Source organism: Tyto alba, unplaced genomic scaffold (genome assembly GCF_018691265.1).
Source record: "Tyto alba isolate M040663 unplaced genomic scaffold, T.alba_DEE_v4.0 Super-Scaffold_12, whole genome shotgun sequence".
NCBI classification, from domain to species: domain Eukaryota; kingdom Metazoa; phylum Chordata; class Aves; order Strigiformes; family Tytonidae; genus Tyto; species Tyto alba.
Window position 1 is genome coordinate 2,467,449 of NW_024881274.1, and position 27,347 is coordinate 2,494,795.

The 27,347-nt window shown below is 49.1% G+C and overlaps 1 protein-coding gene across 3 annotated transcripts in view; it reads right to left on the reverse strand.

The window, feature by feature from the left end:
• The window catches only part of ASIC2 (acid sensing ion channel subunit 2), a 507,564-nt gene that overhangs the window by 88,251 nt on the left and 391,966 nt on the right, over positions 1 to 27,347 (reverse strand). Inside the window, exon 1 of one of the 3 annotated variants that reach the window (XM_042787473.1) lies at positions 14,465 to 15,011. The exons of the other annotated variants lie outside the window; for them this stretch is intronic. Within the exon in view, the coding sequence (XP_042643407.1) occupies positions 14,465 to 15,007 (543 nt within the window). The 5' untranslated portion in view covers positions 15,008 to 15,011. Of the gene's footprint in view, positions 1 to 14,464; positions 15,012 to 27,347 lie in introns of those variants that run through there. 3 annotated transcript variants of the gene reach the window in all.

Consider the following 27,347-nt stretch of genomic DNA (forward strand, 5'->3'; position numbering starts at 1 on the left):
CCCACCAGCATCTTCCCCGAGAGGCAATCACCGCCCAAGACAGGATGACAAGCCAACAAGGAAGATCCCCAAAACAGCGGCGCCCACAATGCTAATAAAAAGGTAGAGCGATGACTCAGCCAGGCTACGAAATGCAGAGAGGAGTGCATCATGCGCTATTTTTAATGTTTGGATAGCACAAATCCCACCGCCCACCTACCACAAACTCAGAGCTCTTGCCCAGCACTTGGCATCTTTCTGCCTGTCTTGTCTGACCGTCTACAAACCTCTCCAGATGTTTCCAGCACCAGCAGAGCTGTTGTAACAGATCAGAACAGCTTATCAAACCCACACTGCTTCCCTTTGTGGGAGGCAAAAAATAAAAGTAATTACCCTGGCAGGTCCTATTGGGATATTAAAAAAAAAAAAAGAAAAACTAACTCCTACATTTCTCATCTCCAGCCCTAAAACTGGTGACTTTTTTTAGCTAAGCACATCATTAACAACATGCACAGACATCACAAAGTTACTCCATGCTTTCGTTCCACCCAGCCAAACCCCTGGACTGTGTAAACACACAGTACTCGATGTTTAAAGGCCAATGCTAAGGACACTTATGACAACCTCTATTCTGGGATGGATTTTTTTTTTCATTTAAGTGCTTCATCCTTATAATTGTAAAGGAAATCTTGGAAATCTCATCTCTAGCAATGCCCATGACAGAAGACAAAACAAAAATACCTAAGAAATGCTTTAACCTTCTTAAAATTATGTTTTTATTAACCTTCAGCCAATTATCGGGATTCATTCCTGCTAAACCATTTGGTGCATCTTCACATGTAACAACATCCCCTCCCGTGCTGACACACAAGAACTGCAATGGCATGGTTTCTACCCAGCGTACCAGCCCATGTAAAGCTACAAAACCTGTAATTTATGTTGATGTATCTCCTTCCCAAGTAGATATCATCTTTCCAAAGAGCTGGCAGATCTCAAATCCAGGAGTCACTCTAAATATAACCTCCCCAACCTTGAGAAGGGAGAGCGATGGTAGGGAAAAGGGACCTGTCATTTCACTGTATCGCCAACGCTACAATCAATTAACTAATAATGATGGTTTAATTCGGTGGGAGTAGGAAGGCACTGGATCAAATTCCGGTGAAAAGCAATACCCTCTTGTGCAAAGTCGAAACTGAACAGTTTGACTTCATGAGTGAAAGGTCTTTTGAAAAGGAGAAGATACTTATGCAAATACAAAAACACGTGGGTTACAAAACATTCGCACATCCCGGAGCTGTAAATCCCTGGCAGCCAACACAGAGAAACACCAGGAGTTGAGATGAAGCCTGTCCAAGCAGGAAGTCACACCCTCACAGGACGCTAATGAATTTACTGTATCTCTCTACCTAGCCAAGAACATTATTTATATCTGCCTCCAATGGCTTCGCTATGCATGTGTGTTGGACATATCAGCACACGCAATTAATTCAGCACACAAAAAGTTAAGCCAAGTGAATCAACACAAGCAATAAAGTGGTGGTGAACTGTCCATCACATGGAAAAATGAAAGGCAGAGTACATTTTAGAGCATGGTAGCACTTGCTCAGAAAATTAGAATAGAATAGAATAGAACAGAACAGAACAGACCATTTCAGCTGGAAGGGACCTACAACGATCACCCAGTCCAGCTGCCTGACTACCTCAGGGCTGACCAGGCCAAAGCAGGTTATTAAGGGCACTGTCCAAATGCCTCAAACACTGACAGGTTTGGGGCACCGACCATGTCTCTAGGAAGCCCGTTCCAGTGTTAGACCACCCTCACCCACCTCATTAGGAAATGCTTCCTGATGTCCAGCCTAAACCTCCCCTGGTCCAGCTGTGAACCATTCCCACACGTCCTGTCCCCGGATCCCAGGGAGAAGAGCTCAGCACCTCCCTCTCCACGTCCCCTCCTCGGGAAGCTGCAGAGAGCCAGGAGCTCGTCCCTCAGCCTCCTTTTCTCCAGACTAGAGGAGCCCAAAGTCCTCAGCAGCTCCTCACAGGACATTCCTTCCATGTCCTGTGCTTGACTGCCTGCCTCTGGGCTCATTCAAGGACCTGAACATCCTTCTTAAACTTAATACTCTGTGCTGTTCTGGGCCTCACAATTTAAGAAGAATGTTTAAAACACAAAAAGGTTTGTGTTCAATATTATGTGGAAAATACTGCTCAACCAACAGAGCATTGTGGGTTGGACTCAGGCAATCAAGCAGCAGCACAGCTGGATGCTCAAGAGCTGACCAGCAGCCAAAAACTGGGGATGGCAATGGGAACAGGGCAATGGAAAATGCAGCAAGAGCAGCAGGGAGGTGATGGAAAGGAGAGGGAGGACCAAGGAAAGTCACCCAGAGTGATGCAGAGCACTGGGGAAGGAGCCTTCTCCAAAGGCTGTGCCAACTCAGCGGCACACACGGGGCTTGGGAGCAGCTGGGAGTTTGCAAGCAGGAGGGAAAAAAAAACAGCCAAGACAGGAGCATCCAACTGTCCCATCTCTCTCCTCGCTCGCTTGCCTGGAAAAAAAAAGCCACGACAAAGCCTCTGCCCTCCAGGGTCATGAAAACATATTATCTTAGAGTCAGGAAGATCATACTTTTAATGCCTGGAAATTGCATTTCAATTATTTAATGAGAGAGCAGTGAGCAGAAACTCTGACACTGAAATAGCCTCCTACAACCACAGACCCACCCCTGTGAAGCAAGGGGCCGCTATCTTGTCAAAAGGTTGGGGACGTGTGTGTCCCCAACCCCAGCATGGAGGGGGAGAGGGGAGTGTGAGAGCAGAGAGGGCAGGAAGGAAGATAAATGCTTCCAACCACATTTGGAGACTGATAAACCTGGATGGAAGGAAAGGCTGAGGGGAATCAGAGCTACATTTAACACAGGGACAGAGAAGAGGAGACAAAGCTTGTAAAGATAAAAAGCAAATGCCCTTTTCAGCAGAAAAGCAGCAGCCAGCTTTGCATGCATCCTTGGCTGGTTGCTCAATTGAAATATGTTGGTGGATGCACGAGAGCGAGTGCCAACAACTGCTAATAAAACTCACAGCACAGAATCCAGCCGCAGCCCTGGGTGCAATAAGTCATCCAAGACTTGTAGGAGGTTTCAACAGAGTATATGGATGCAGACATTATTAGAAACAGAATGATTGATGGGTTTGATATTACGGTGCACGTTGATTTTATGATGGTGTGGGTAGCTGGGATTATGTGCACGCAACGTCTGGATTTGTCACCTTATGCAGTAAATATTTTAAGTATTGTTTCGCAGTGAATAACTCAAGGCAGGGTGATAGCTTATGTTGAAAACACACTCCCTGGAAGGAATACAATTTTGCATTCAGCTGAGCATAAACTGGTTTAGAGACCAGAAGATGCTTAATTATCATCCACTGCAGGGAATTAGCTGGTTATGTTAACTGGTACACTGCAGCCTGCTGCTCCAGCCACGAAGAGGCAGCCCCAACCTCGACGCTCCCACATCCCACCGTGAGCAGCACCCACGTTTCCATACATTATGCCAGGAAGTGGTAGCACAGAGGGGAAGAAAATATAGAGTAAAACTAGTAATCCCTTAGAGAATCCATTACTATTGCAAAATATTTGCTATAAAGTTATATGCACTTGGGGAAAGGCATGATACCTATCAGTGTGTTTTAGGAAACCTTTCAGGCTGCTCTCCTGCTGTAGTACAGCAAAAATCCACCTGTTTTCCCACTACTTTTGGAGGCGTTTGGTGGTTTCTACTAAATTTAGCACAGAGGGAAGGTGTGGGAAACATGAAGCCCCACGACACACGGCCCAGGGCAGCAGGCTGGTGATGTGGCAGCGGGTGCCCCTGCGCTCTCCCACGGAAGCAGCTTCAAGGGCTCGTTCCTGTTCTCCGTGGAGGCGTGTGAGCACACCTGCAGCTTGCCTTGGGACCCAGCACCACCATCCCTCCTCCCCTGTGAAAAGGGGAAACCCTCTCCCCTAGCTCTTGAAGGTGATGGAAGGGCACTTCCCAAGACAGGCATGGGGCAGGAGAGCAGGCAGGGAGGAGAAAGCAGCCTGGAGTATTGTATTTGCAGCAAGGAGGGAAAGGCATTCCTTCTGACACTCAGAAAGGCCCCAGCTTCAAAAAACCAAAATACAACAGTGAAAACACACTCACAAGCAACATTGCTTTCTAGACCGCAACGGGAAAGGACATGAGACCTTCTCACCAGCCACCTGTATAACACAGCCCATTAAATCTCTGCGTAAGTGGGTACTTCTCTCCCAGCACCTTGAGAAAGGGGTGGTGAGAAAAGTAGACTTAAATTTCACTTGCAGTTTTGCAAGTGATTTCAGATCCATTTTCCTGGATATTTTGGTCACTGTGTTTGCCCTTGGGCAGAGTTGGAGAGAGCTACATCTCTTCCCACCACCTGGTTAAAGAGAGCAAGGAAAGAGAGGGGTTTTCCTGTCTCACAAACACATGCAGAAGGAAGTTTTCAAACATCCCATTCAAAAATAAGAGGCACAAAACATGTAGGATCTACACAAAGTTTCTCTCATTGACGCTGCCACCTGGATGAAGAAAAGCCAAAGACTCCTGGTTGGAATTACAAGGCTTTAAGGAGCACAAGCCCAGGCCAAAGGACCTCGTGCACCAACTCCATATGATTTTGGATGAACCCTGAAGCATCCTCCTACAATAAACAGTTCAGGGTCCACAGCCCCACGCAGCAAGTCGTCTAAGAAAACACAAAAATCAAACCCGGCCCCGAGCAGACTGGCAGCACTGCACATGGAGATGTGTCCAGCAAGCCCCCGAGACAGAGGGAGATGCTACTCAGCGTCACCCTTTCTCCAACTGCTTTGAAAAAATGTGACATTCCAGAAATCTATGCTGGTTTTGAAGTAGTTTGTAGCTAAAGGAATACAGTACTAAGGTCAAGTTGCTTTTGCTCCTGCCCACTGCTCAGACAGATTGGGGTCCTTCCGCAAGAGTGGGTTGGGAAGCACTGATGCATTAAGCCTAATAAAGCTACAGGATGAGGTTATTTCTTTCTGTCAGTAGCGTATTTTGGGAGCCTACAAAGATTTACATGCCCACAATAAGACGCTTTCCATCATCACATAAATTTATTACAAAATACGCAATGAACTCCCCATCACAGGTTTTCCTTGGTTCCAGCTGTTGAAGTGTTTTTAAAAGGCAAAAAGGAAAGAAAAAAAAAAACCAAACCACAAAGGTTTCAGTCTTTTCCAATAGTATTATATAACTTTTCCCCCACACTGACAACAGTAATTCCTGATTGTGAATCATAGCTAATTGTATTATAATAGGCCATTCTTCTTGATTTAATATACCATATGAAAATCAGTATGTGAGTGAGTGTGGCCATAAGATTAGTAACAGCTCTAGTTCTTAATTTATGTTCACACTTTATTATTGAAAAATTTAAAGCTCAAGGGTGTTGAGGAGGATGTTTTGCTGGAATTTGTTTTATTCCAGAAGTAAATTACAAAACTGGGGGAGAGGGGAGTGGAACAATCAAAAACAAATTACAAATACCTGCTCCCACTGCATGAAATTACAGTGCTCAGGGTGAGGAAACTCAGAACTGCCTGAGAGGGAAATGAATCAGCTGCATTATCATGGAGATTTGCAACAACAGGGTTCCCCATTTTCAGAAAAAGAAGAAAAGTGTAGAGAAAACCATACTCCCAAAACAGATCAAGATTCACGGATGACTTCTGGCTGGGTTATGGAGTAGCAGAGAGAGGAGACTTGAAAAAGGAAAGTAAATTAGGGAAGGGTGGAAGAAGTGGTGAAAACTGCAGAGAAGGTGAGACACAGCAGAAAGGCAGAGGAAAAAGAAGAGAATTGCAATCAAGCAAAAGGGTAGAGGAAAGCAAAGGAAAAGAAATACAATCATCCTGCTGCTAAACCCTGGCCAAGCCTGCCTACGTGCTTTGAAGCCTTTTAGGGCCAGCACGTGTCTTTCGAGTTTGATTTTTATTTTTTAAGGCACGGACAATCCATGACAGGCAGGACTTCCCCACGCGTGCACACCCCCCTCGCTGTCCCTGCACCCCAGAGAAGGGCATCGCGCCAGCCCTGCCTGGCCGGGGAATGGACAGTGTCACCTTGGATGGCAGCAGGATGCAGAACTCACGGGCAAGCAACAGCCCAGCACGCAGGCGGAGCCCCAGCCAGGGATAAACGCATTCGTCGTGATGCCCCGCCGTCTCAACCAAGCAGGTCTCCATCCCGGCTCAGGTGGTGGCAACCTCGCAGCCAGGATGGGAAAAGTAAGCCTAAAAGAAAAAGCTCATCCCAGCTCCAATTTCAGCCATCCCACTGGGAAAACCAACTGGTTTTGGAGCCAGCCCAGGATGCTGCGAAGCCCTTACGGCACCACGTAACGCTCCAGCTGGGAACAAGCTCCAGCAGCCCTGGGGATTTCAGGATAAATGACATTACTCTGAACAACACCCAGAGCAAAGGGCAAAGCCCAGGAGCCATCGGGGGACCGCAGGCTCCCCACAGCCATTTTCATTAAATAAACTCTCATCTCACAAGTGGGTGGGGGCACCAGGGACCCAAGCCTGACTTACTCCCATCCTACAGAAGACCTGGATTGCTGCTGCGTTTATTTAACCTCTCCACACCAGTTTCCTTTGGTACCTACATAACAATACAAGAATTATTATTCTTTGCATTCAGTACTTATTAGTAGATGGTCGGTGGATCCTGAAGCAATTTGCAAATATTAATTAAGCCTTAGCAGAATCCCTGAGTGGTAGGTAACTGTAATTATGTCCCTAATTATATTAATTCTGCTGTAGGGCGGCAAGTAATTATTTGGAATCTATTATATAACGAAAACAAACCTATGTTGATGATTACATGTTTAGCATGTGACTAACCAGTATTTTGTTTCCTGACTGATGGCTTCGGCATAAATGAAAGAGGTAAAAAAAAAAAAAAAAAAAAAGGCATGTAGAAAAAAAACACATAGGAAAGTTCTGCTAAAACTCCCTCCTCTGTTTCTACAGCCTGATTCCCCTCTCCCACCACACTCGTCTCTCCTCTCGACACACTGCATGTCTGCACAGCCCTATGCAAGCAAAGGGGTTTGCTCCTGTGCTCTAACCCAGGGATAAAAGAGGAACAAAAGAGGATGAGAAACTGGGAGAAGCTCAGAAGTTTCATGGTGGTAGGTGGCAAAACCTTAGTTGAACTGTTCCCTCACTGAACAAATTTTTTTATTTCCTGACTGAAATAAGAGTCCACATAGTTCTCACCCCAAATACTTGTCCAGATTTTCTTAAAACCTACAATCATGCATCTGGACCCAGGTCAAGTGGGTTGCAAAGCCCAGGATGCAGAGGATTCAGGAGCACGTTATCAACACAAGCACAACCCAGCCCTCTTCATCCCAAATTCAGTGGGCTGAGAAGTTGCAATCCTATCGCCCTTCGCAGCCACACAGTCCCTAGCACATCTATTCTCTACCAGTCCAGCAAGGAGCCCTAATGCAAAGGTCTCCTGCTGCAGACCGGATTCTGGCCAAACCCAGAGGAAAAATGACTCGAGTGCACCCTCCCACACCAGAAAGACATTTAGTCTTCAAAGATACTCTCCACACCATGGACTTGCAGTGCAGCACTACCCAGAAATAATGACCAAGGTGCTGGAAAACCATAAAATTTAAGGAATTTTCCTTTTTTTTATTTTTCATAAATTAGCAAAGCAGAGCAGGTCTCCCTAAGCACCCTCATCCTACACAGCCTGAAGAGTTCATGGCAAGAGCCCGGCGGCACATCTCTGCATCAGCTTGAAAAATTTCACCGTGGCCTTCCCAGTGTGGTGTATTGATGGAGCTCGGAGATGTTAGTGCTGACCCAGCAATGAGGCACATTCCTCAGATCAGTTTTATGCCAGCCTTCAAAACCCAATGTCATTTTTCAAATTAAAAAAAAAAAAAAGAGCAAAAGTCAGAGAAGCTTTGCTGGACCAAATTGATTATCCACAGGACAGTAAAGGATTGTTCCCTGCAGCCTGCTCTCGATAGCCCATCTCCAGCAGACAACCAATTAGGCAAGTTTCTATCCACCCTCACCCTTGAATCGTCTCAGTCCATATTTCTCTGCTCCATCCCCAACACATCCTCATCAGAGACAACCTCCTCAGAGAGCTACATCCAGCTCTCCTATCCGCCCTTGGCTTGCACAATCTACACAGCTCCTTTGGTCCTGCCTCATGCACCAATCCCCAGTCGTACCTCCTTTATTGCCAATATCCTGCACACTCTCCTCAATTTGTCAATATTTTGTTTTTCTTTCAAGGAGGTGCTCCAAAGACAGTGGGTGGAAAAATAAGAGTTTTGTTGCAATTGCATATTATCTTCCTCATGTCTGGAAGGATACTGGTTTGCACTGTGTTGAAAAGGTAGAGACAGTAATGTCTCTACCTAAAATCTGTTTGAGTAAGAATTGGCCAGAAATGTTCCAAGAGAAAAGTTTTCAAAGCATCTCCATTTTTCAGTGGAAAATTACTGAAGGGGTCTGCTTCACCTGTGTGGTCCACACTTAACGAGAAGATGAAAAGTTGAAAAGATGACACCAAACCAAAATGTTTTCAGAGAGTTTTACATCATGAAAACTTCCAATATCATACCTATTAAAAAAAAAAAAAAAAAAAAACAAACCAGAAAAAAACCCTAAGTCCCTCAGGAGATGGGAGATCTGAAGTTCAACCAGAGCTAATCCATCTCCTGAAAGCCAGAGCTAGGAAGGAGGAGCAGCCCTTTCCCTTTCCGAAACAAAATGTACACTTTCTCCATGCCAGATGCCAAGAAGGGTGAAGCACTTTGGCAGACGCCCACGCTGATGAAGATGAACACATCAGAGGGCTAATTCCAACTCCAAGGAACCACAAATGGCGATGACAACGGCAACCCCTTCACACCAATTCATGTCACTGCCAAGCCAAGTTCCCTGCGCCGACTGTTTGATCATTTTAATTCCCTCCCAGTCCCTGGACTGTCCTCCCGCTCCCAGCGCCATCCCCACCTCCTGTCTCAGCTAACCCCTCGCCATCCATCCACACCAACATCACGGCAAACGGCCCTTAAATTCAGCTGCAGCACCAAGGCGACATCTGATGCTCTGCTGATGTGGTCTATCAATTCCATGAGACAAGATAAATTAGGCTATCTGCTGCAAAAAAAAAAAAAAACCCAAACAAATAAAAAGGACTTTGGTACCCACATTCCAGCCACATCCCATTTCAGACTCCTAAATCAAAAAGACATGATAATAAAAAGCCCTGCAGAGCTGCTGGCTTCTGCAAAGGAGCTGATTCTCCACAAGCATTAAGCTCCCAAATTAAATAAGACAGAAGAAGCCCACGACCCCAGATCATGCATGCTGCCCAGCTTTTCTTGCTCTGTAGATTTATTTGGGGTCTCTCAAACTCTCCAGAGCACACCTGCTTTGCAAGGACTAGTGCAGCACAGCCAGGCGATGCTCCTCGCTCCCTGCTCTTCTCCTTCAGCAGCTCAATGCCCGTCCACAATCCAACAATTAAATGGTGATCTCCAAGCCAGCTCATCTCAATTTTTATTCTCCACCCCAACTGCAGTCACAACCACCTCAACAACCAACTCTGCAGAAAACAAGAATATCTATCTTCAGTGCAGGGGCCAATTGACCCAAACACACATTAAATTGCCCCAAAGTCCTCTCTGGAGCCAGCCCATCTTTCACAGCAAGCATCATTTTGGGCAGCACTTAGTACAGTTCAGTCTTAATTTCTCCTTGGATTCTTTGACACTAACTAACACAAAATTAGCAATATTACTTCATGCCGCTGCAGTCTGGTGAGGAGAGCACGGACTTGGCACTGCTGCTTTAATGAGCGAGGCTGAATCCAACTGGCTCCACTCGTAATTCCCTTAAATGGCAGCTGTACAAATCGGGAGCATATTTAAAGCTTCAGCCCCACATCAGCATAATTAAACGTAACCCACTTCCCTTCCAAAAGCGATAGTAAGAGCAAGCCAGCTTTAAGTTATGTTTGGAACTGGCACTGAAAAAAAAAAAAAAAAAAATTAAAAATGTAACAGAATAGGGGTCTAAAAATGAATTGGGTGAAACAGTTTGTTTGTAGTCAAGTGAGCAAAATCCCCAAACAAACAAAACCACACACACATCCTGAAATTGCTGTGCAATTAGTTATGGTGGTGCTAAATACAGTGCTTAGAGCTACTCGGAGCCTCAGCCCAGCCCAGCTGGCGGCACAGCCCTTCCCGTCTGCAGCCCCCACGAAACCGGATGCGAACCCAGGGCTGGGAACGTCTCCTTAATTCAGTTCAATGAGTGTCGCCTTCACACTGGACACAGCTGATTATCTGGTGGGGAAAGAGCAAAATAACGTGGGCATCCCCCCCCGCCAGCATTCAGGAATATTTTTAAAAATGCACTTTCCCGCAGCAAAGCAGCACCCGGGTCTCTATTCAACTGCTACCCCATAAAGTCCTTGTTCTGGGAATAATAATAATTAAAAAAAAAATAGTTTTTAAAAAAATAAATGATGAGCAAATAAAAACACTAACAGGTATTGGCTGCAGAGCCTTTGAAGCAGCCCCATAAATCACAGCCTTCACCAGGGCTTGTTTCACCAAGGTGCAATCAGGATGGAGACAGAAACCCACCCTCCCTCCCTGCAAAGCCCATCTCTCCCCCTTGCAACGGGCAGGTCACGAGCTACAGCTTCCCAGGCAGTGCCACAGGTGACAAATTTTATTTGGGAAGTTATTAAATCAGGATGAGGTAATTAGCCCATAAAACCCAACTCATGGGATGTATTAATAACTTTCTCAGAAAGAAAAAGAAAAAATAAAGAAAAAGAAATCAATAAGCTCAGGACAGGATAACGAAAATAAATATTTTGGAAACAGAGCTCTGTGGAATAAATCAACACCTGAATTCAAGTGATGCAGAGCAAAGCAATTGTCCACTTAATCCTGATACTGTTACAGATAGATGGGGCCATTCCTGCAAGGGAAAGGAAATACCATCTTTAATCATTAAACTGCCCAGTTCTGACAGTTTTGTATTAGAAATTGGAAGAAGTTTCTGAAGGACACCAACTCCTGAACAGTTGCTTCTTCTTGAGTCAAGGCGACGGTCAAGCACGTGCATAACCATCGCGTCGTGCAACGGCCGAGCTCTCAGGTCCAGCCTATGGAAATAAGTAAACGCACATGTACTGACTGAGGGGTCCCAGCCTTCATCTCACCCAAATACAACCATCCTCATCCAGCTGGAAAACACTGCACACAGCCGACAGAACCTACCTTGCACAGGCAAGAGAATAATTCAAAACTGAGTGCTCATAAATAAGCTGAACATCCCCAACTAAATCATTTCAGTCCTACAGCACCGAGTTCTACAAGTCAGTGCAAACCCCTCTACACGTACATATGCTGGGGAATAAAAAGGCAATGCTACCTCCACACGTTGGATCTGCTGTGCTTAATCTCAAGGAGCCCTTTGCTTTTTCACGTTACAGAAGCGCAATTCCCACTGTACCCTAATGGTATAAACAAAGCGAGGTTGAGAGGCGAGAGGCAATCTTCTGTTCGAGATGCACTAACAGAGTTGGAAAGAATAAAAGGAGACCAGCTCTCTCATCCAGAGCCTTTTCTTCTGCTTCAGATCTAAGGAAGGACTTGTTTGCTCCAGAACAAGTCTGGTTTGCTCTTTTGTTTTTTTCTTTTTTTTTTTTTTTTTTTTTTTTTTTTACCCAGTGAAAGCTATAACCCTGCAAGCATTACCTCACTCTTGTCTTCTGAGACAGCAAATGCTCTTTGAGCATCCGAGCAGGTATAAAAACTGCAAAATACACTTTACACTATCATTTATTCAGTTTGTATTTGATCTTTTTCACCCGCTTCGCTTCATATCTGTGCCCAGTTCAAACTGCACAATTTTCTTGCCCCTCCTTGGTGTTATTTCCTCCCAAGTCAGGAGGAAAAGCAGAAGCATCAAGTAACCTAGACCCAAAGGGATGCCTGGGGCCGCCCAACTCTCAACCTTTGCAGCAAACCCCAAACCCGGGGTTTGGTACCTCAATCCCAGACCAGGTGCCCGAGGGAGGGGGGTCCCAGAGAAGATGTTTCCAGCATCTCCCCAAGAAACATCTCTCTTTATTAAGGATTCATAGGTGGAAAAGCTCAGCCTTAAGTCAAGGACAACGCAGAGGTCACTCTCTTTTGCTTTAAAAGAGAGGAGGAAGGACATGCTGTGACAGAGGGAGGTGGCACTAACACCACCCCATTCCCCCCCACTTCTCGCAGCGACTTGGTGCAGGGAAGGCAGATCCAGTCGCTCCCCCTGGCACGGAGGGCTCCCACCTCCCTCCACCCCGGTGTGTCCCCCAAGGGCCACACACCCTTTGGGATGGGCAGAAAGGGAAAAAATTCCCCTGTATTTCTCCGATTTCCTCAGCTGAGCGTTTCCACGCGATGGCAGAGGTCAGACAGGAGAGATGGGGAGCGCTCCCCTGCGCCCCGGGCCAGGTCCCGGCATGCTGCGAGCACCCAGCAAGGCTCTCAGGGCTGACACGGACCCATTTCCTTCCCTCCCACCCTCGAGAGGCAACTTCTCCCATCTGTGCAGGACGGCTGGAGAAGCCCACGTTCCTTAGCTCGCCTTGCTGGCACGAAACAGCTGCTGCAGAGCTTTTAGTGACCAGTTACACCAAACAGTCTGCCCCGTAACTCCTGCATCACTCCCCACAGCATCCTTTGCCCGCGTCAAGCCAAATCAGCACCCCAGGCTTTATGTTTCCTGGGACAACACGAATCATGTTGCCTCACTCGCCGCAACGTGGAACAAGAGTTCATTAAAACCTGCAGTCAGGCCCTGCTGAAGACTAGCAAACATTATCACACTTGTAAACGGGGGAACTGGAAGAGAGAGGCAGACTTCCACAGCCCAGAGGCTGAGCGCCTGTTTCTGCCTATTATTCCCAAATTTCCTTATGACACTGTACTGGTTTGCAGACTCGTCCTGCTAGAAAGGGCCTGTCTCGATACGCTATTTCATTTATTTTTGAAGAAGTGTACCATTTCTGCTCATCTTTGCAGCAGCATATGCTAACTCAACAGACCTGGGCAGCTCACTTCATCCCGAAGAGATCTTCTCTCTCCTCCCCTTTTACAATTCAGCAGCCAGCTAGGCTGCTGTGACGAGCCCAAAGACACAATTTCTTTTGATTTTAGGTATGCATCTCAGGCAGCAGTTACAGAACAGGGAATTCAACTCCTCTCCTGTGTGCTGAGTAGCAACAGCTCAAACTAGTTATCTCTCCCTACAGCCACCAGCACCACTAACAGCAGCAAGAGTATTTAATCACGGTGTACACCTCTCTCTCCTGGATATCTGCAGAGATTAGAAGAGCAGAATATTCCAGCACAATAAACATCCAGCTGCTATCAATGAAGTACGAAAGGGCTGTTCAAAAGAGTTCCGTTTCAGCTCTCATTTATTGCCACTGAGATTCAGTATCTCCTCGTACTGCTGTGTAGCTTGCAAACAGTCCCACAGGAATTTTTTCAGAGATACTCTCGGTGGTTTGCAAAACAGTGCTCTAAAGCCGGGGGTTTGATCCTGTCACAGAGTCCACGGGCAAACTCCTGCGCCGTGCATCAGCGCTCGGGCTGGGGGGGGGGCTGGGGGCTCTTCTAGAAGGTAAAGGCGGCAGCTCCAATTAGCGGAGCTCATCATTTGCAACCCAAATCACGCCGCACAACACCACACAGCTGCGCAGGGTGCAGCTCAGCTCACCCACCAGGAATTCACTGGGCAGCAAAAGGAGCAGGCACCGAACTAAAGGGGGGGCCTCCCCCCCCCAGGCCGAGCCCTGGCAGGGCCCCGTTGCCCCCCAGTCCTCCCAGTACGGGGGAACTGAGCTCAGCACAAGCAGCCAGAGTTCACCTGAAGAAACTTTGCTTCCTTGCTCGAGATGGAAGAAGTCGGGATGCAACTACGCTGGGAGCAACAGGGAAAATGTGACTAAAGTAGCTGGGATGGCTGCAGCATATTTGATTGGGTTTTTTTAATTAAATAATAAGGGGGCAGCCAGCCCCTCCCCACCCACTGCTTATGGCGAGTTACCCTTCAAACAGAAAGCACCAGCTTTGGTCCGGAGGAGAAATAAGCGTTAGGGGAAAGAGCTCGGTGGGGCAGAGATGTTGGGGGGGGGGGTTCCGCGGGTGGCCGTGTCCTGTCCTCCCCGCTGCTCCCACGTAGGGACCCGCCGCCAGCCCCGTGACGCCCCAAGGAGCGGCACCGAGAGGGGTGAAAAGAAATACAAATCCACGCACCGGGCGGCGGGGAGAGCCCGGACCGGGACACACACACGGACACACACGACACCGGGGCGGGGGCTTCGCCGGGCTCACTCACCGCGGAGAAGTTGTGGGGCCCGCAGAGCTCGCCGCGGTACTTGCAGGAGAGCAGCATGTCCTCCAGCTGGTGCCCCAGGCGGTCCATGAACTCGGCGCTGATGCCCTCGTAGTGCCGGGGGGGCAAAAAGAGGCGGAAATCGGCCAGTTTGGCGAACCAGCGGAGCCGCGCCTCGTCGCCGCGCAGCAGCTCGGTGAGCAGCGGGCGGGCGGTGCGGTTGGGCAGCAGCAGCCCCAGCCAGTGCCCCGCGTAGTAGAGGTCCCCCTTGGAGAGGCGGGGGAAGCGGAGCGGGTTGTTGTTGCAGAGGGTGACGGCGGGGAAGGGCAGCTGGCGGCTCCACTCGGTGCGCACCTGGGTGTGCGAGGGGAAGGCCAGCCAGTGCAGCAGGCGGTTGGAGGACCAGGAGAGCAGCAAGCCCAGCGCGGTGCAGAAGGCCAGCACCCAGAGCGCGCGCCGCGGCAGCGCCGCCCGCCGCGAGCACATGTGCCGCAGCCCGTGCAGCCGCGCGCGCGGCGGCGGCGGCGCCCCGCGCCCCCGCGCCATCGGCGCTTCCCGCCACCGGCCCGCGCTCAGCGCCAGCGCCGCCGCGCCATGCCGGGCCCCGCCGGTTCCCGCGCCGCGGCCGGCAGCGGCCCCGAGCGGCGGGGGGAGCGGCCGCGGGCAGCCCGCCGCGCCGGCACCGAGCGCTCCGCCGGGCAGCAGTTCCGGCAGCGCGGCATGCCGGGCCCCGCCGCTGCCGCCGCCGCCGCCGCCGCCTCCCCCCCGCGCCGCGGGGCGGCCGCACCCCGCGGGGGGCAGCGGGGCGGCCCTGCCCGGGAGCCGCCGGTTGAGCCGCCCGGCCGCGCCGCTCACATGCTGCGGCGCCGCTTTCCTCCTCCTCCTTCCTCTTTCCTCCTCCTCCTCCTCCTCCTCCTCCGCCCGCCGGTACCGGGCGCCGCCCGTGGGAGCCGCCGGTTTTCCCCCGCGCCGACCCTCCCCGCTCCCCACGGGACCTCCGGCGCTCCCCGACCGCCTTCGCAGAGGTCGCTCCGGGACCCCCCCCCCCTCGAGGGGGCCGCTCCGCGGGGCGAAGGGCTGCGGGATCCGCGCCCCGCCGGTGCCGGTGCCGGTTCTCCTGCTGCCCCGGCCGGGCTGCCGCTGCCCTCCGCTCCCCCCGGGGCAAGCCTTCCGCCGGGCGCGTCCCGTCCGCCGGGCGAGGAAGATGAGGAGGAAGAGCGGGGCGAAGCTTTCCCGAGGTGCCAGCCCCGCCGCTCGGCGCCGGCCGCGCTGGGGAGGCGGAGGGAGGGGGATGCTCGGCCCCGATCGCGCCGCTGCTCCGCGGGAGTAGCCCCCCTCCTCCCACCCCCCGCCCCCCCCCAGTTTAACCCCCGGCAGAGCAGGGGGAGCGCGGCCGCCGAGCTTTAGGGAGCCCCCCCCCCCCGCCGCCCTCCTCTCTCCCTCCTCCACCCGGAGTTTGTTTTTCTGCTTTTCAGCATCCCCTGGGGAAAACTCGGTATCACAGACACAAGAAAAACCTCTAGAAATACAGGCAAGGCTTGCAGCCTGCTGTTTGTAGCGGTTGTTTTCTGGGGAAAGCGGTTGATTGTTTGGGGGGGGGGGGGGGGGGGGGGGTGTTGCTTTTTTGCTTTCTGTAGCAAAGCTGCTCAACGGTCCTCCGCTTCCATGTAGGAGGAGTGGAAGCACGGAGAAACGCAGTCACCGAAGCATCACCCTCCCTCTGACCCTTGCTACCTCTGCCTGTGCCGTGCCGAAGCCCGGAGCCCTTTGGGCTCATCTTGCCCTGCATCGGACACCACAGAAAAAAAAAAAAAAAAAAAAAAAAAAGAAACCAAACACCAAAAAAGCCCAAAACAAAACAAGAAAAAGCCCCTTTTCCCCAAAACCTTGACGAGACAGCAATAACTTGCAATATATGTTGGCGTCTCATCGGGTTTGCTCAGCTCTGATCTCTGAAAAGCAGTTCACCGCGACCATCATTTTGATTTCAAATAGTACCAAGAAGCATTCCTATAACTGCGTCCAATTAAGCTGTAAGTGGCGATTCAACTGCTCTGAATCCCCTCCGATATTTTTTTTTTCCCTCTGAATTCATTTTCCATGTGCATTTTGAGCCGCTGTATATTTTTACCCAATAGATGGAGCCGTTACAGCCTGCTTATCTCCAGCCTCTTTCGCAGAGTTTCTGGTTTACTGTGGCAAAGCCACAAACGTGCAGCAAACCCAGACTTGATGGGAGCAGTTCCCGAAATCCCACTCCTGGCCCTGGGTCCACAGGGAAAAATGAATTTGAGGGGCCCTGAGCTTGTGCCCCGCTCTCCCGCGCTGGGGGCGCTGGCAGCAGGGATTTGCATCAGCTTTACGCCCTCAGATAACTTCGATCCCCGCTCCCTGCGTACTTGTGTCCGCACTCTGCAGGAGTTTTACCATTTTTTAGCACTGCTCCTAAGTGTCGAATCCTTTTCAAACCCAGAAAGATGGTCGTGACCTTTCTTAAACCAGATGGGAAAAGGCCAGAAGTCACTACATTCGTTATGACACGATAGCTGGGGAGCTCCCATTGCGCCTCTCAGCCAGGTTTCAAAGCAGATCTCAGCTTTTTTCCTGCTGCCTGTTGGAATCAGTGGGAGTTTTTCCCTTTGGCTCACTCACAGGATGATAAACATCCAAACCGCTTTGCCACAAGCCAGTCTGGGATTGTTATACCCATGATATATTGACACAAACCCAAGGAAATAAAAGGTGCCTGACTATAAACATCCTCAAATATTCCCTCCCCCACAAACCTCATCGCCACTTTGCAGCAGACAGCCGTGGAGGGTGCCAGGTTCTCTGGCAGTGGCTCTGGGTTGTGCCTGGCTGGAGAAACACCGCGCTGCCCTGGACTTTATCCACTTGGAGATTTTCAACCTCTTCCCCTTCTCTAAAGGGTATTTCACTTGGGTTTTTTGGGTGGGGGTAGCTTGGCAAAAGGGGATTGTAAAGGAAAGAACAGCAGGTTTGTGTGGAAAGCTGCTTTTTTCCCTTAAATGCGCCCACTCCAACTTACCTGCTCAAATCTCCCTGCCTGATTTATCATAGGGAAGTAACTTTTCTTCATTAAAAAACCCCAAACAACTGATGGTAAATAAGAGTAGGGTGGCCAAGACCAACTTCACCCTGAGCTGAGAATTCAAAAGCTTCCCCATGAAAACAAACCAGACAAAACCTGACCATAAAATTAAAACCCTGCATCAGCTGGTGTGATGTCTCACCCTGCTCGGCCACCCACCCTTTGGAAACCATCTCCATTTTTCAGGTTATTTGAGAAAGCCGCTCCCCTTACCCACTCACCCTGTGCACTTGCTTCATCAAAGTCCCTGTTAATTCTTCACACAGCCAGAGCAGCTTAAAAAGCTTATTTGGCTTGATTTATGGAAGGAATCATAGAGCTGGAATCAATAAATATTGCTTATTAATCAACAAGTCACTTTAAAATTATTGCTTGGGGTGGATGAGTTTGCTGCTTCTGTTGGAGATCAGACTTTGGATGGAAAGAAAACTATACAGGAGAAATTCAGTGAATTATTTCGGGCGAATCCTGCCATTTTCCCCCTCAAGAGGTAACCTGCATGCTCCTGAAAGGTAAAAAAAAAAAAAAACAAAAAAAAAAACCCAAACATTCTGAAGTTTTTCTAAACCAAAAGCACTGCCTTCTTTTGAAACTTCATTTTCACTTCAAACATTGACTCAGGTTAAGACAAAAAGGATTAAATAAAAGCTTTAAAACCCCTGGAAAGTAAATCATAATACTTTGTTCCAACTGGACCCTTTTATTATTATTTAATTCAACCTACAAGGGAGCAAAAGGAGTGAAAGCTCAACCCCAAAAGCTTTTCCCTCCAGACTCGCAGTGTGACTGGCAAGCTGAAAAACCCACAAACCCCCCCGTTTGCCAGAGCCCTGCAGCCCCCCGGGAGGGCAAGTTGCTGAGTGAAAAGCTCAGGTCTGTAAATGTGAATTTGGTGAAAGAGTTTCCGAGGTTTCCGGGCTTGGCTCGCAGGGCTGCAGCCTCACTCCACCCCGTGAGCATCCCAGGCGATTTATGGGATTTATTCCGTTGCTCAGTTCTGCAGAGCAATTCCTGGTGGGTGAGTGGGCAGCAGATTTATCCCCGGTTCAGTGCCACGACGAGTTATGGGCTGGTAATATCACTGTGATTGGACCCAGGATGCGGCTCAGCTTTGCGAAAGCTGCGCTATCATCTGGTTTACGGTGGTTTCAGTCCCTAAAAGCAGGATGTGGGATCACAGGGGTGGGATCAAAGGGCGCAGGACTCTGATCTCCACCTCGCAGCGCTGTTTTTTGTGCTGTCAAAGCCCCTGAAATACGAAGGGCTTGATTTTAGCTCTTGGGAGCTCCAGCCAAGGAGAACGCGGGTCAGATAGCGAAAAGCTGGTTGTCCCCAGGCGGGAGGTTGAAGTCACTGTTGGTCGAGACAGGGACCCCCCTTTCCCTGCACAGAAGCATCCCCCGGTGCCGCTGCAGATGCTGGTGCAGAAAGCAGAGGCTGAGCACAGCTGGGCACCGCCGGCTGGCAGAGCAGCCGCCAAGCTCCCGGCTTTGCTGGGCTCTGATCTGGGCGCCGGTAGCCAGCGAGGTGCCCGGTGGGGCCGGGCTAAGGCTGCAGCCCAGCAGGTCGGCGTGTCTCAGACAAAAATGAGCGCGCTCCTCTCTTGCCTCCTGCAAACACCAATATTTCTAGAATAATTCTCTGCTTCGCCTAACCGCTGCAAAAACAATCCCTGCTGAAGCCACCATGTTATGAGAAAGTCATAAAACGCTTGGAAATAGGGGTTTCCATGGAAGCTACCATCTCAGCCTTAATTCTATTACTGCTGCCTCAAATCCTATAGTACGTGACAAACCCACCCCAGTGTGATCCGAGCCCAGCGCAGCTTTGGGGAACCCACAGGGTGCTGCCACTCCATCAACACCACCTCTGTTCCCAAGGGGGTTTATTTGCTTTGCTTTTGTTTTATTTTCCTTGAAAGTAAATTATTGAGCTTCCAGCTGCGAGATTCTCCAAATTAATTGAGGATTCTCAGAGCAGAACCGTCGTGGGTACAGCCCTGCACTACATGTGTTATAGGGATTTTTCTGGGTCTGCAGCATTTTGGGGCTGTGTGTTTTTAATGTAGGAAGGTGAAATACTCGATCCATAACAAAATATTGAAGGCACATAAATAATATGTCAGTGGCCTGTTTCTTGATCTGCCGCATGCATTCTAACATCAGTAGCATAGTAAAATGGTTTGCATTTTACAACTCTGCTTTCAGATTCAGAAATATGGAAACTTTTGATATCTCATTTTCCATGCCTCATGTCTGCATAATAAATAAAAGAAAAACCAAGAGAGATCAAACAAATGCCCAAATGAGTAAAAATGCTGCTGCTCTTTTAGGGATTACATTGGGACTTGTAGCGTGTGAAAAGCAAATAAAAGTGGGGGTTTCTGGGGTTGTGCAGGAGGCTGCTAGGGATCAATTAGACTTTAGGGGGAGCCATGTCTCAGCTGGGCTGGGGGACCCAGCCGTGACTCCCCCGTGGAAGTGTCACATTTGCCTTTAGAGCAGCCAGCATGCACATGTGGGGAGTCCCCCACCCACAGAAGAGTCTTTAAATACCTTGGAAAGACAAAGAATAAAATTGAAAGGATTTGGTCCTCCTTCATCCCAGTTCTTTGGAGGGGAAACTGGGACACGTGGCTGGAAAGGGCTGGTCTGTGGGCTTGATGCACCTTTGGAAATCAACCGTAGATTTTCAGAGGTCCTGTGCAATGCCACGCATGACAGGGCTGTCCCATGTCCTCTAATTAGCAGAGACTAATTCAATTGGCGTTTCCTGATGTAACCATTATTCACTAATTTTCCTTAAAGGAACAAAATGGTAATATACATATAAATGTATATATGCCTGTGTATATATATGTATATATATTTTTCTTCTGCAGGTAGAAAAGAGGAATGATTTTAATCTATTTTAAACTTCTCGGCTGGCATCCTCCCAACTATCTCCCTTTTGTGTTTTTTTTTTTTTTCCTGTTTTCCATTTCACCACTGAAGAAAGGAGGAGAGGGAGTGAAAGAAATGAAAATACCTCTGGATTTCTTAAGAACCAATTTTAACATGAATTCTATTGAACAAATCAAAGAGCAAAGTTCTCACAGCCTCTTAGTGTCAGTAAGCTTCTTCTCTGTTGCAGTCAATAAATCTGTCATCAAGCATTAGGCATCTTGTATCTACCGGTAACCTGGTCACAAGGGAACGTGGGGACAACCCACCTCCTGCTGCAACGCTCTCCACGCATTTTGGTGGCCCTGTGGCCACCGTCCTGCTGGCCAGAGCTGCCAGGGCTGACCAGGAGCCTCCCCTCCATCCCTGGGCAGCCCCAACGCTCGGCCAGCCAGGGTGACACATCGCACGGTCGTGCTGGGCAGGAGAGGCTCATGCAGCACCCCGGGGGATTGTAAGAAAATGGAGAGAGACAGCCAGAAAAAGAGGCTGGCACCCGACACCCGGGCTTTTGGTGTACTTCTCCCACGTTAACTGGCCCTGCCGGAGTCATCCTGGATCCATCCAGCCCACTACGAAGCACAGATATGAGCAAAGAAACAGCAACACCTTCGAAAGAGAGCCCTGCAAGACTGCAGGAAAGGGGAGGATGCATGAGACACGGCCAGAAGCTGGAGAAATTATTCCATCTTCAGGAGGACAAAAAAGAAAATTGAATATTATCTCCTTTTTGGAGAGAGATCCTACGTCTCTGAACTTCAGAGCCTTGGGGCAGCTCTTCACAGAGTGGTGCTGCAGCTGGTTTTATATGTTGTCATTTTTCATTTTTTTTTTTTTCCCCCCCCCCGTATATAAAGGGCTGAAGTCTGCTTGGAATCACCTGGCATTTTGCTGGGTGAGCTCCTGCTATTTTAGCTCACATCTTTATTTCTGATGGGCTGTGCAGCATGGAGCAGGAGCGATGTCGCCGCTTCACTTGGGTGTTTAATCACGCTCCAAAGCTTTTTACCACTTTTGTGTATGCTGCCACAGGAGATGTTCTGGCTTAATTAAAAAAGAATCCAGGGAAAGAAAAAAACTTCTAAGCTCACTTTACTACTCAAATCTGTGTAATTCAGTGCTTTGGTCCTGGGCTGCGGGGCCATGAGCTGATCCATCCGGGGATTAGACATCACCGACACCTTCACACGTAGTAGTGGGATGCAGTAAAGTGTGGGAGGGAGATCCCAGCTCCCCTCTCTTGGGGGGATAATTCTGGACACTAAGTAGGCATAAGCCTAGAGTGTGAAAGTGGGTCTTGAGGCTCTTCTGGACCTCACCTGGCCTCAAAAAGTCACATCCTAAGGAGCAACAGCACCTGGCAAATGGGAACCTGGAGCTTCCTGGTGGACATTTGGGGCTGAAAGTGGCACCAGCACACCAGCCCCTGCGATCACACCAGGGTCAGGAGGAGTCCTGGTGAATATTTCATGTCACCTCCTCTGTCTGGAGAGAAAATTCTCCTGCTGTCTTAATTCCACCCTTCCTGCCTCTGCTGAACCCTTTTTTCTCAGGTTAAATTTACTGGACCTACCAAATACAGAGGAAAGCTGCTCTGTGTTTAGATGCTGAATGGGACTGAAAATTACATCTCTCCCAGGGACTTTTGCTTCTAAATCAAGTTAAGAGAGCAATTTCTTAAGTTAATATTTATTCTTTGTCTTTCCTAGGTATTTGAAGACTCTTCTGGGAGCTAGGTGGGAAACAGCCCTTTCTCCTCTTAAACCTGTTGCGATTATTTCAAACACAAGCAAAGGCAAAGAGGCTGCCACAGCCCCATTCTTTATAGCAGCAGGGAGGGAAACAGGAAAAGTCATGCTTCAAATACTGAAATACGAGCACAGCTCAGTTGGGATAAAAGGGGATGGTCACCTCTTGCAGGAAGCAAATATTTCACTCACTGTGCCAGTTTGGGATGTCCCCACAGAGGTTTTGGCAACAGTTTTCAGGATTAGGCAGCCTTGGAGTGGTCCCACAGGCAGGATCTGACCCAAAAGCTGCCACTGAAACCTCATCCCCAAATCTATTTGCTACTTGGGAATGATTTGTGACACAAAAAATTGCACGATAATTTGCTGCTGCAAAAATTCTAGTTTAGGGTGTGGGGGGTGATTTGTGAGTAATTGGCTCTGCGTGGAGAGGCATCAGAGGTCCACAGCACGAGCAGCCGCCTGGAGACGGATTTCTTGAGGACCAGAGAGAGTCACGTGCGTGGGTCAGTATTTGGGAAGGGTGCGTGTCTCACACACACCCACGCACACCCTCGTGCACACCCTCGTGCTTGCTCGCACGGCCGTGTGCTCTAGCTGGGCGCAGAGGTCACAATGGCAGAAATCAATAAATGCAATTTCTGTAAGAATTGCTGGTGTACCTGAGGAATGCAGCTGGAGGCATATGAGGGCAAGTCTCCAGAGGATTCAGCTTGGAGCTACCTCTGCCTGTGGCCTGTTCACCCTGCGGCGCAGCAGAGCGAAGGCACGTGGAGACGCCCAGGGTGACAGCAGCTGTTTGCAGTCATCGGGGGATTTTCAGTGATACTTCCCAAAGGAAACAACCCATTTCTGCACAAGGAAAAGACTCCCCCTCTCCGTTAAAAAAAAAAAAAAAAAAAAAAAAAAAAAAGCATTCCTGTCAAAAACTATTTCAAAGGAAAAATTTTGACAGCCCCAAAGTTGCTACAATTCCTTTCAAATTCAGTGGGAATATTGTCAGGTATTTCAGCACAGGTTCGTTTAGGCAATTCCCATCCGTGGAAATGCCAGGTCACTGCAAACTCTCCTGACACCAGTTGCTGCTGCAGAAGGATTGTTTGGGGGGGCTTTTACCTTCTTTATGTGATTTGGCCAGGACTAGAGGACACTGGGTCAGTGTTAAAAGACTGTCTCCGCTAATTTTCCCGTCGTCCTTGGCACTGGTGAAGACTACCCGTGGGGACACTGGGCAGGACGTGAGCGGGGCTGCCTGGCGGGGCAGGTAAGTGCTACCTGCTGAGCTGCCAAACAGAAAGGATCCATCTAGCGTTTCTTTGGCAGGCTAATGAGAGACAGCAGTTGTGTGGGAAGACTAATGGAGAAAAGGTTTGATAAAATAGAAGCACCATCCCTAAGTTTTTCAGATGCTTTTTTGCAGTTATATAATTTTTAAATGACATTGATTTGGAAAAAAAAAAAAAAATAAAAAAAGAAAAAAACCCCAACACTGAGAAACTTTGAACACTTGGGGCTGGATTCTGCTCTTGCTGTCAGCTGTGAAAGTTTGGGTCCCTCCCTGTGAACTTCAGGGGAGTGTCAGCACATTTTCCCAGGAGAGGGAATGAGAAACAGGATTCGGCCCCGCACCTTTAATAGCCTCTAAATGCCGCCGGTGCCGTACAGGGAAGGGAAAAGGGGCTGAGCTGTCACACTCGGGGAAGTGCCTGCAGTTTGCATCCAGCCAATATTCCCTGCACATGTCGTTACTATGCCGACCGGCATCAGCGCAGCCCGGGATGCGCGCGGGGTTTGCACCTCGCAGGGATGCGGCAGCGTCGTCCCTGGGGTGGGGTCTGTCTGTGGACGCAGATCCCTGCAGGGGCCTCTGGCAAAGCCACCTCTGCAGCTCCCGTGGAGATTCGGGGGGATGCCCAGCTCCTGCCCACCCTCCTGGGGTCGGCCCTGGGGCTTGCCCGGACGGGAGAGTTGGTGGCTGACGTTAAAACCAAGGACGGTGGCACGAGAAGGAGCAGCCCAGGCAAGGAGTCAACGGTGAGCTGAGTGTGAGACCCTCATCCCTGGCACACCACGGCCGGAGGGTGCTCAAAGCTGGGTGGCAGCTGGGGGAAAGCTGAGAGAGCCCCCCCCAAAAAAACCCCACTGGGCTCAGGGCTCTGCTGCAACCCTTCCTCGGGCTGCGAGCTGCCCCCGGGGCACACGGAAAGGACACTGGGGGTGGCACTCCTGCTCTGAGATGTGAAGCTGGACACCTTGCTCTGTGCCTCAGTTTCTCTGCCCGGCTGTCCTGTATAGAACAGCACGTTTCCAGGCACTGGCTGGTACAGCATGCAGGACAGTGGGACCTGGCTCAGCTCAAGCCTGGCCTCTCTCCTGGCCAGGATCCGGCCCCTGGGAAGCTGTCCCCTCTCCCATCCTAGCCAGCAGGGACTTTTTTATTAATGCTTCCCTGTAGGCCTCAGCATTTAGCTCATCTGATGGCTGATGGCTGATGGCTTCTTTTAAATTAAAAATACCTGCTGTCTTCTTCCTGTGGGAAGCCAAAAGGAAGGGAGCTTTTAGATGGGAAAAAAAAAAAAAAAAAAAAAACTGAAGAAATGAAACTGCAGCAGAAAGAAGGTTCCTCCATGAGGAATGTATGGACTGACCCTACCTTGTCAGAACTAGTTTCACTGAAGAAATGTTGTCTGTGTTATTTGGGAAGGTTTGAATCGGATCTGTTACCCCTCCAAGAGCAGTGGTTTTGCTCCATGTTGTGCCCTAAGGCACAAAGGTGAAGCTTCCTGGTCTACTTTTTTTTTTCCTCTATAGCAGTCCCTATAAATGTTGCATACCTTCATATTCATAATTCCTCTCTCTCGCTCTCTCCTACTCTTAAAGTCACTGGATGTGGCTGGGTGAGCACGAGGTGGGTGCACATGGTGCTCTGGTGCTTCTCTAAGCGATGGTTAATGGACTGGATGATTCCCCAAGATGGCATGTCAATGTTTTTTTTCTTGTCAAGGCTTTTTTGTCTCTGAGTTGATATTTTAAAACATTATACATGAAGATGTAAAACCTCCATGGAGAATTGAGAAAGGTTGGTTGGAAATGCACCTACCAAACACCTTCTGATCTCCTCTGTGCCTTCCTTTCAAGCAGTTCCCTCTGCTTTCTCCTTTATAGCTGCACGAATATGAGCTGTTTTAACACTACCACATGAGATTTTTTTAATTTTGCTATTGATCTTGTAAGCAAGATGCACCAAGGAAGCAATCGCTCTTGTGCCAATGTACCAGGCACTAAAATCTGGGGAATGAACACATCCCCATCTTCTTTCCCCACACTGCCACGATCAATTCCCTGGTGCCATGAAAGGTGGTGGCAGTCAAAAGTCTTCAAATAATGGGAAATTAGCAGCTGAAAATCCGCCAGTTTGCATATCGTGCTTCAGAAAGCCTCCTCAAACCTTCCATGAAATAGAGGAAGAGCAGGACTGTATTTTCCTTCCAGCTACTCCTAAATATTAGTGCAGCATCCTCCCACATTCCTCACTTAGCCCTGGAGATAGTGACACGTGAGGTTTATCACATCTCTGAGACGGACAGAAAGGGACTGAGATGAGACATTTCCATGTGGACACTAAAAACCCTTGAATATATTCCTCATGGTGGGTGTTTTTCATGACAATAGGGTTTCTTTTCTCACGTTCATTGACATCACATTATGCAGTAAGTCCCTGGGGAACTGTTCCCAGAATAATTGCACAAGACAAATAATCAGTATTTTCAATTTATTTTCTTCTGCTCTTCCGGATGAAGTAATGTGGCGCTTCTTTGTGATAATTGGAAACACCTCACGCTGACCTTAGAAAAAGAGGGCAGATTTCAAAATATTGATCTTAGAGCCAACTTAAAGGGAAAATTGGCATCTCGTGCTTGAAAAACTTAGCCTGGGGCCGCTTGCATTGTTCTCCACAAGCTCTTGTGCAGACACACGGCTTTTGGGCAGCAAACTGGTGCGTGCTGGGGTGCAATCCATTTCTTGGGGTGGTATTGGCACGGACCAGCCACCACCTCAGCTGCAAGTCTGGGGGTTACAAATCTCCCTGTTAGTCCTGCTCAGTTAATTCCCCTCTTTGGTTCCCCAGGGAAGTTTGTTGTGTTATTGTGTTATTGCTCCTTGGCGCTCAGCAAAAGGTTGGTTTGGATACCAGTTTCACCAGTGCTGGGATCAAGGGAGGCATCATCCTCTCTGGCCGATACCAACTAGCATCCCTTCTGAGAGCACTCAGGGTCTGGAGCGCACCCAGAATTGTCAAATAAAATTAGCAGATAGGGTTCAAAACAAGCAGAATATTGTACTGCTCCATATCATGCAGGGTGAAAAATCAGTTGAGTGCTATTAATACAAAGATACACCTCTGGCTTTGACAGACTGACCTCAGGCTGATAGAGATTAGCACAGTATTTTGGGGGGAAAGTGTTACGTGCTGTCCTTCTTCTTACCCTCTTCTCTGGGTATATATTTTTATCAGAGACAGGATATTGAGAAGACTGACTCTCAATCTGATTTAATACAACTACTCGCACAGTCTTATGTTACGCTCCTGACAATCTCCAGACTTTGCAAAGTGGGACATGCCTGAATCCAACAGCTTCCCATTAGGCTGCTGGAAAGCAAATGGATTTCAGCTCAATGACAACTCGGTAAAACCGAAATGAAATGGTGTTTCTCTGCACTGCAAGCACGGTGGGCGGGGGACCTTCTCTGCACCTCTGAAAACGAGAGGCAGGGCGTTTGCCAGAGCCGCTGTTTAGCTTGCAGCAGAGCACAGAGCAGCTGGTGCCGCTCGGGCACCGCTCGGGCCGGAGCAGAGGGCGAGCACAGCTCCCGGCCTGCCCACGGCACCTCCTGCAGCAACAACCATCCTGCATTTTACACAGACTGCAAAGGGACTCACGGACACAGGCAAGAATGGGGCATTCATGACTAACCCAGTATCAATCACGCCGTTTAAGCATTATAAAGATTTGTGTACTTTTCGATTGATATTGTATAAAGATACATAACAACGAATTTTTTTGGAAAATGCCAAGAGGCAG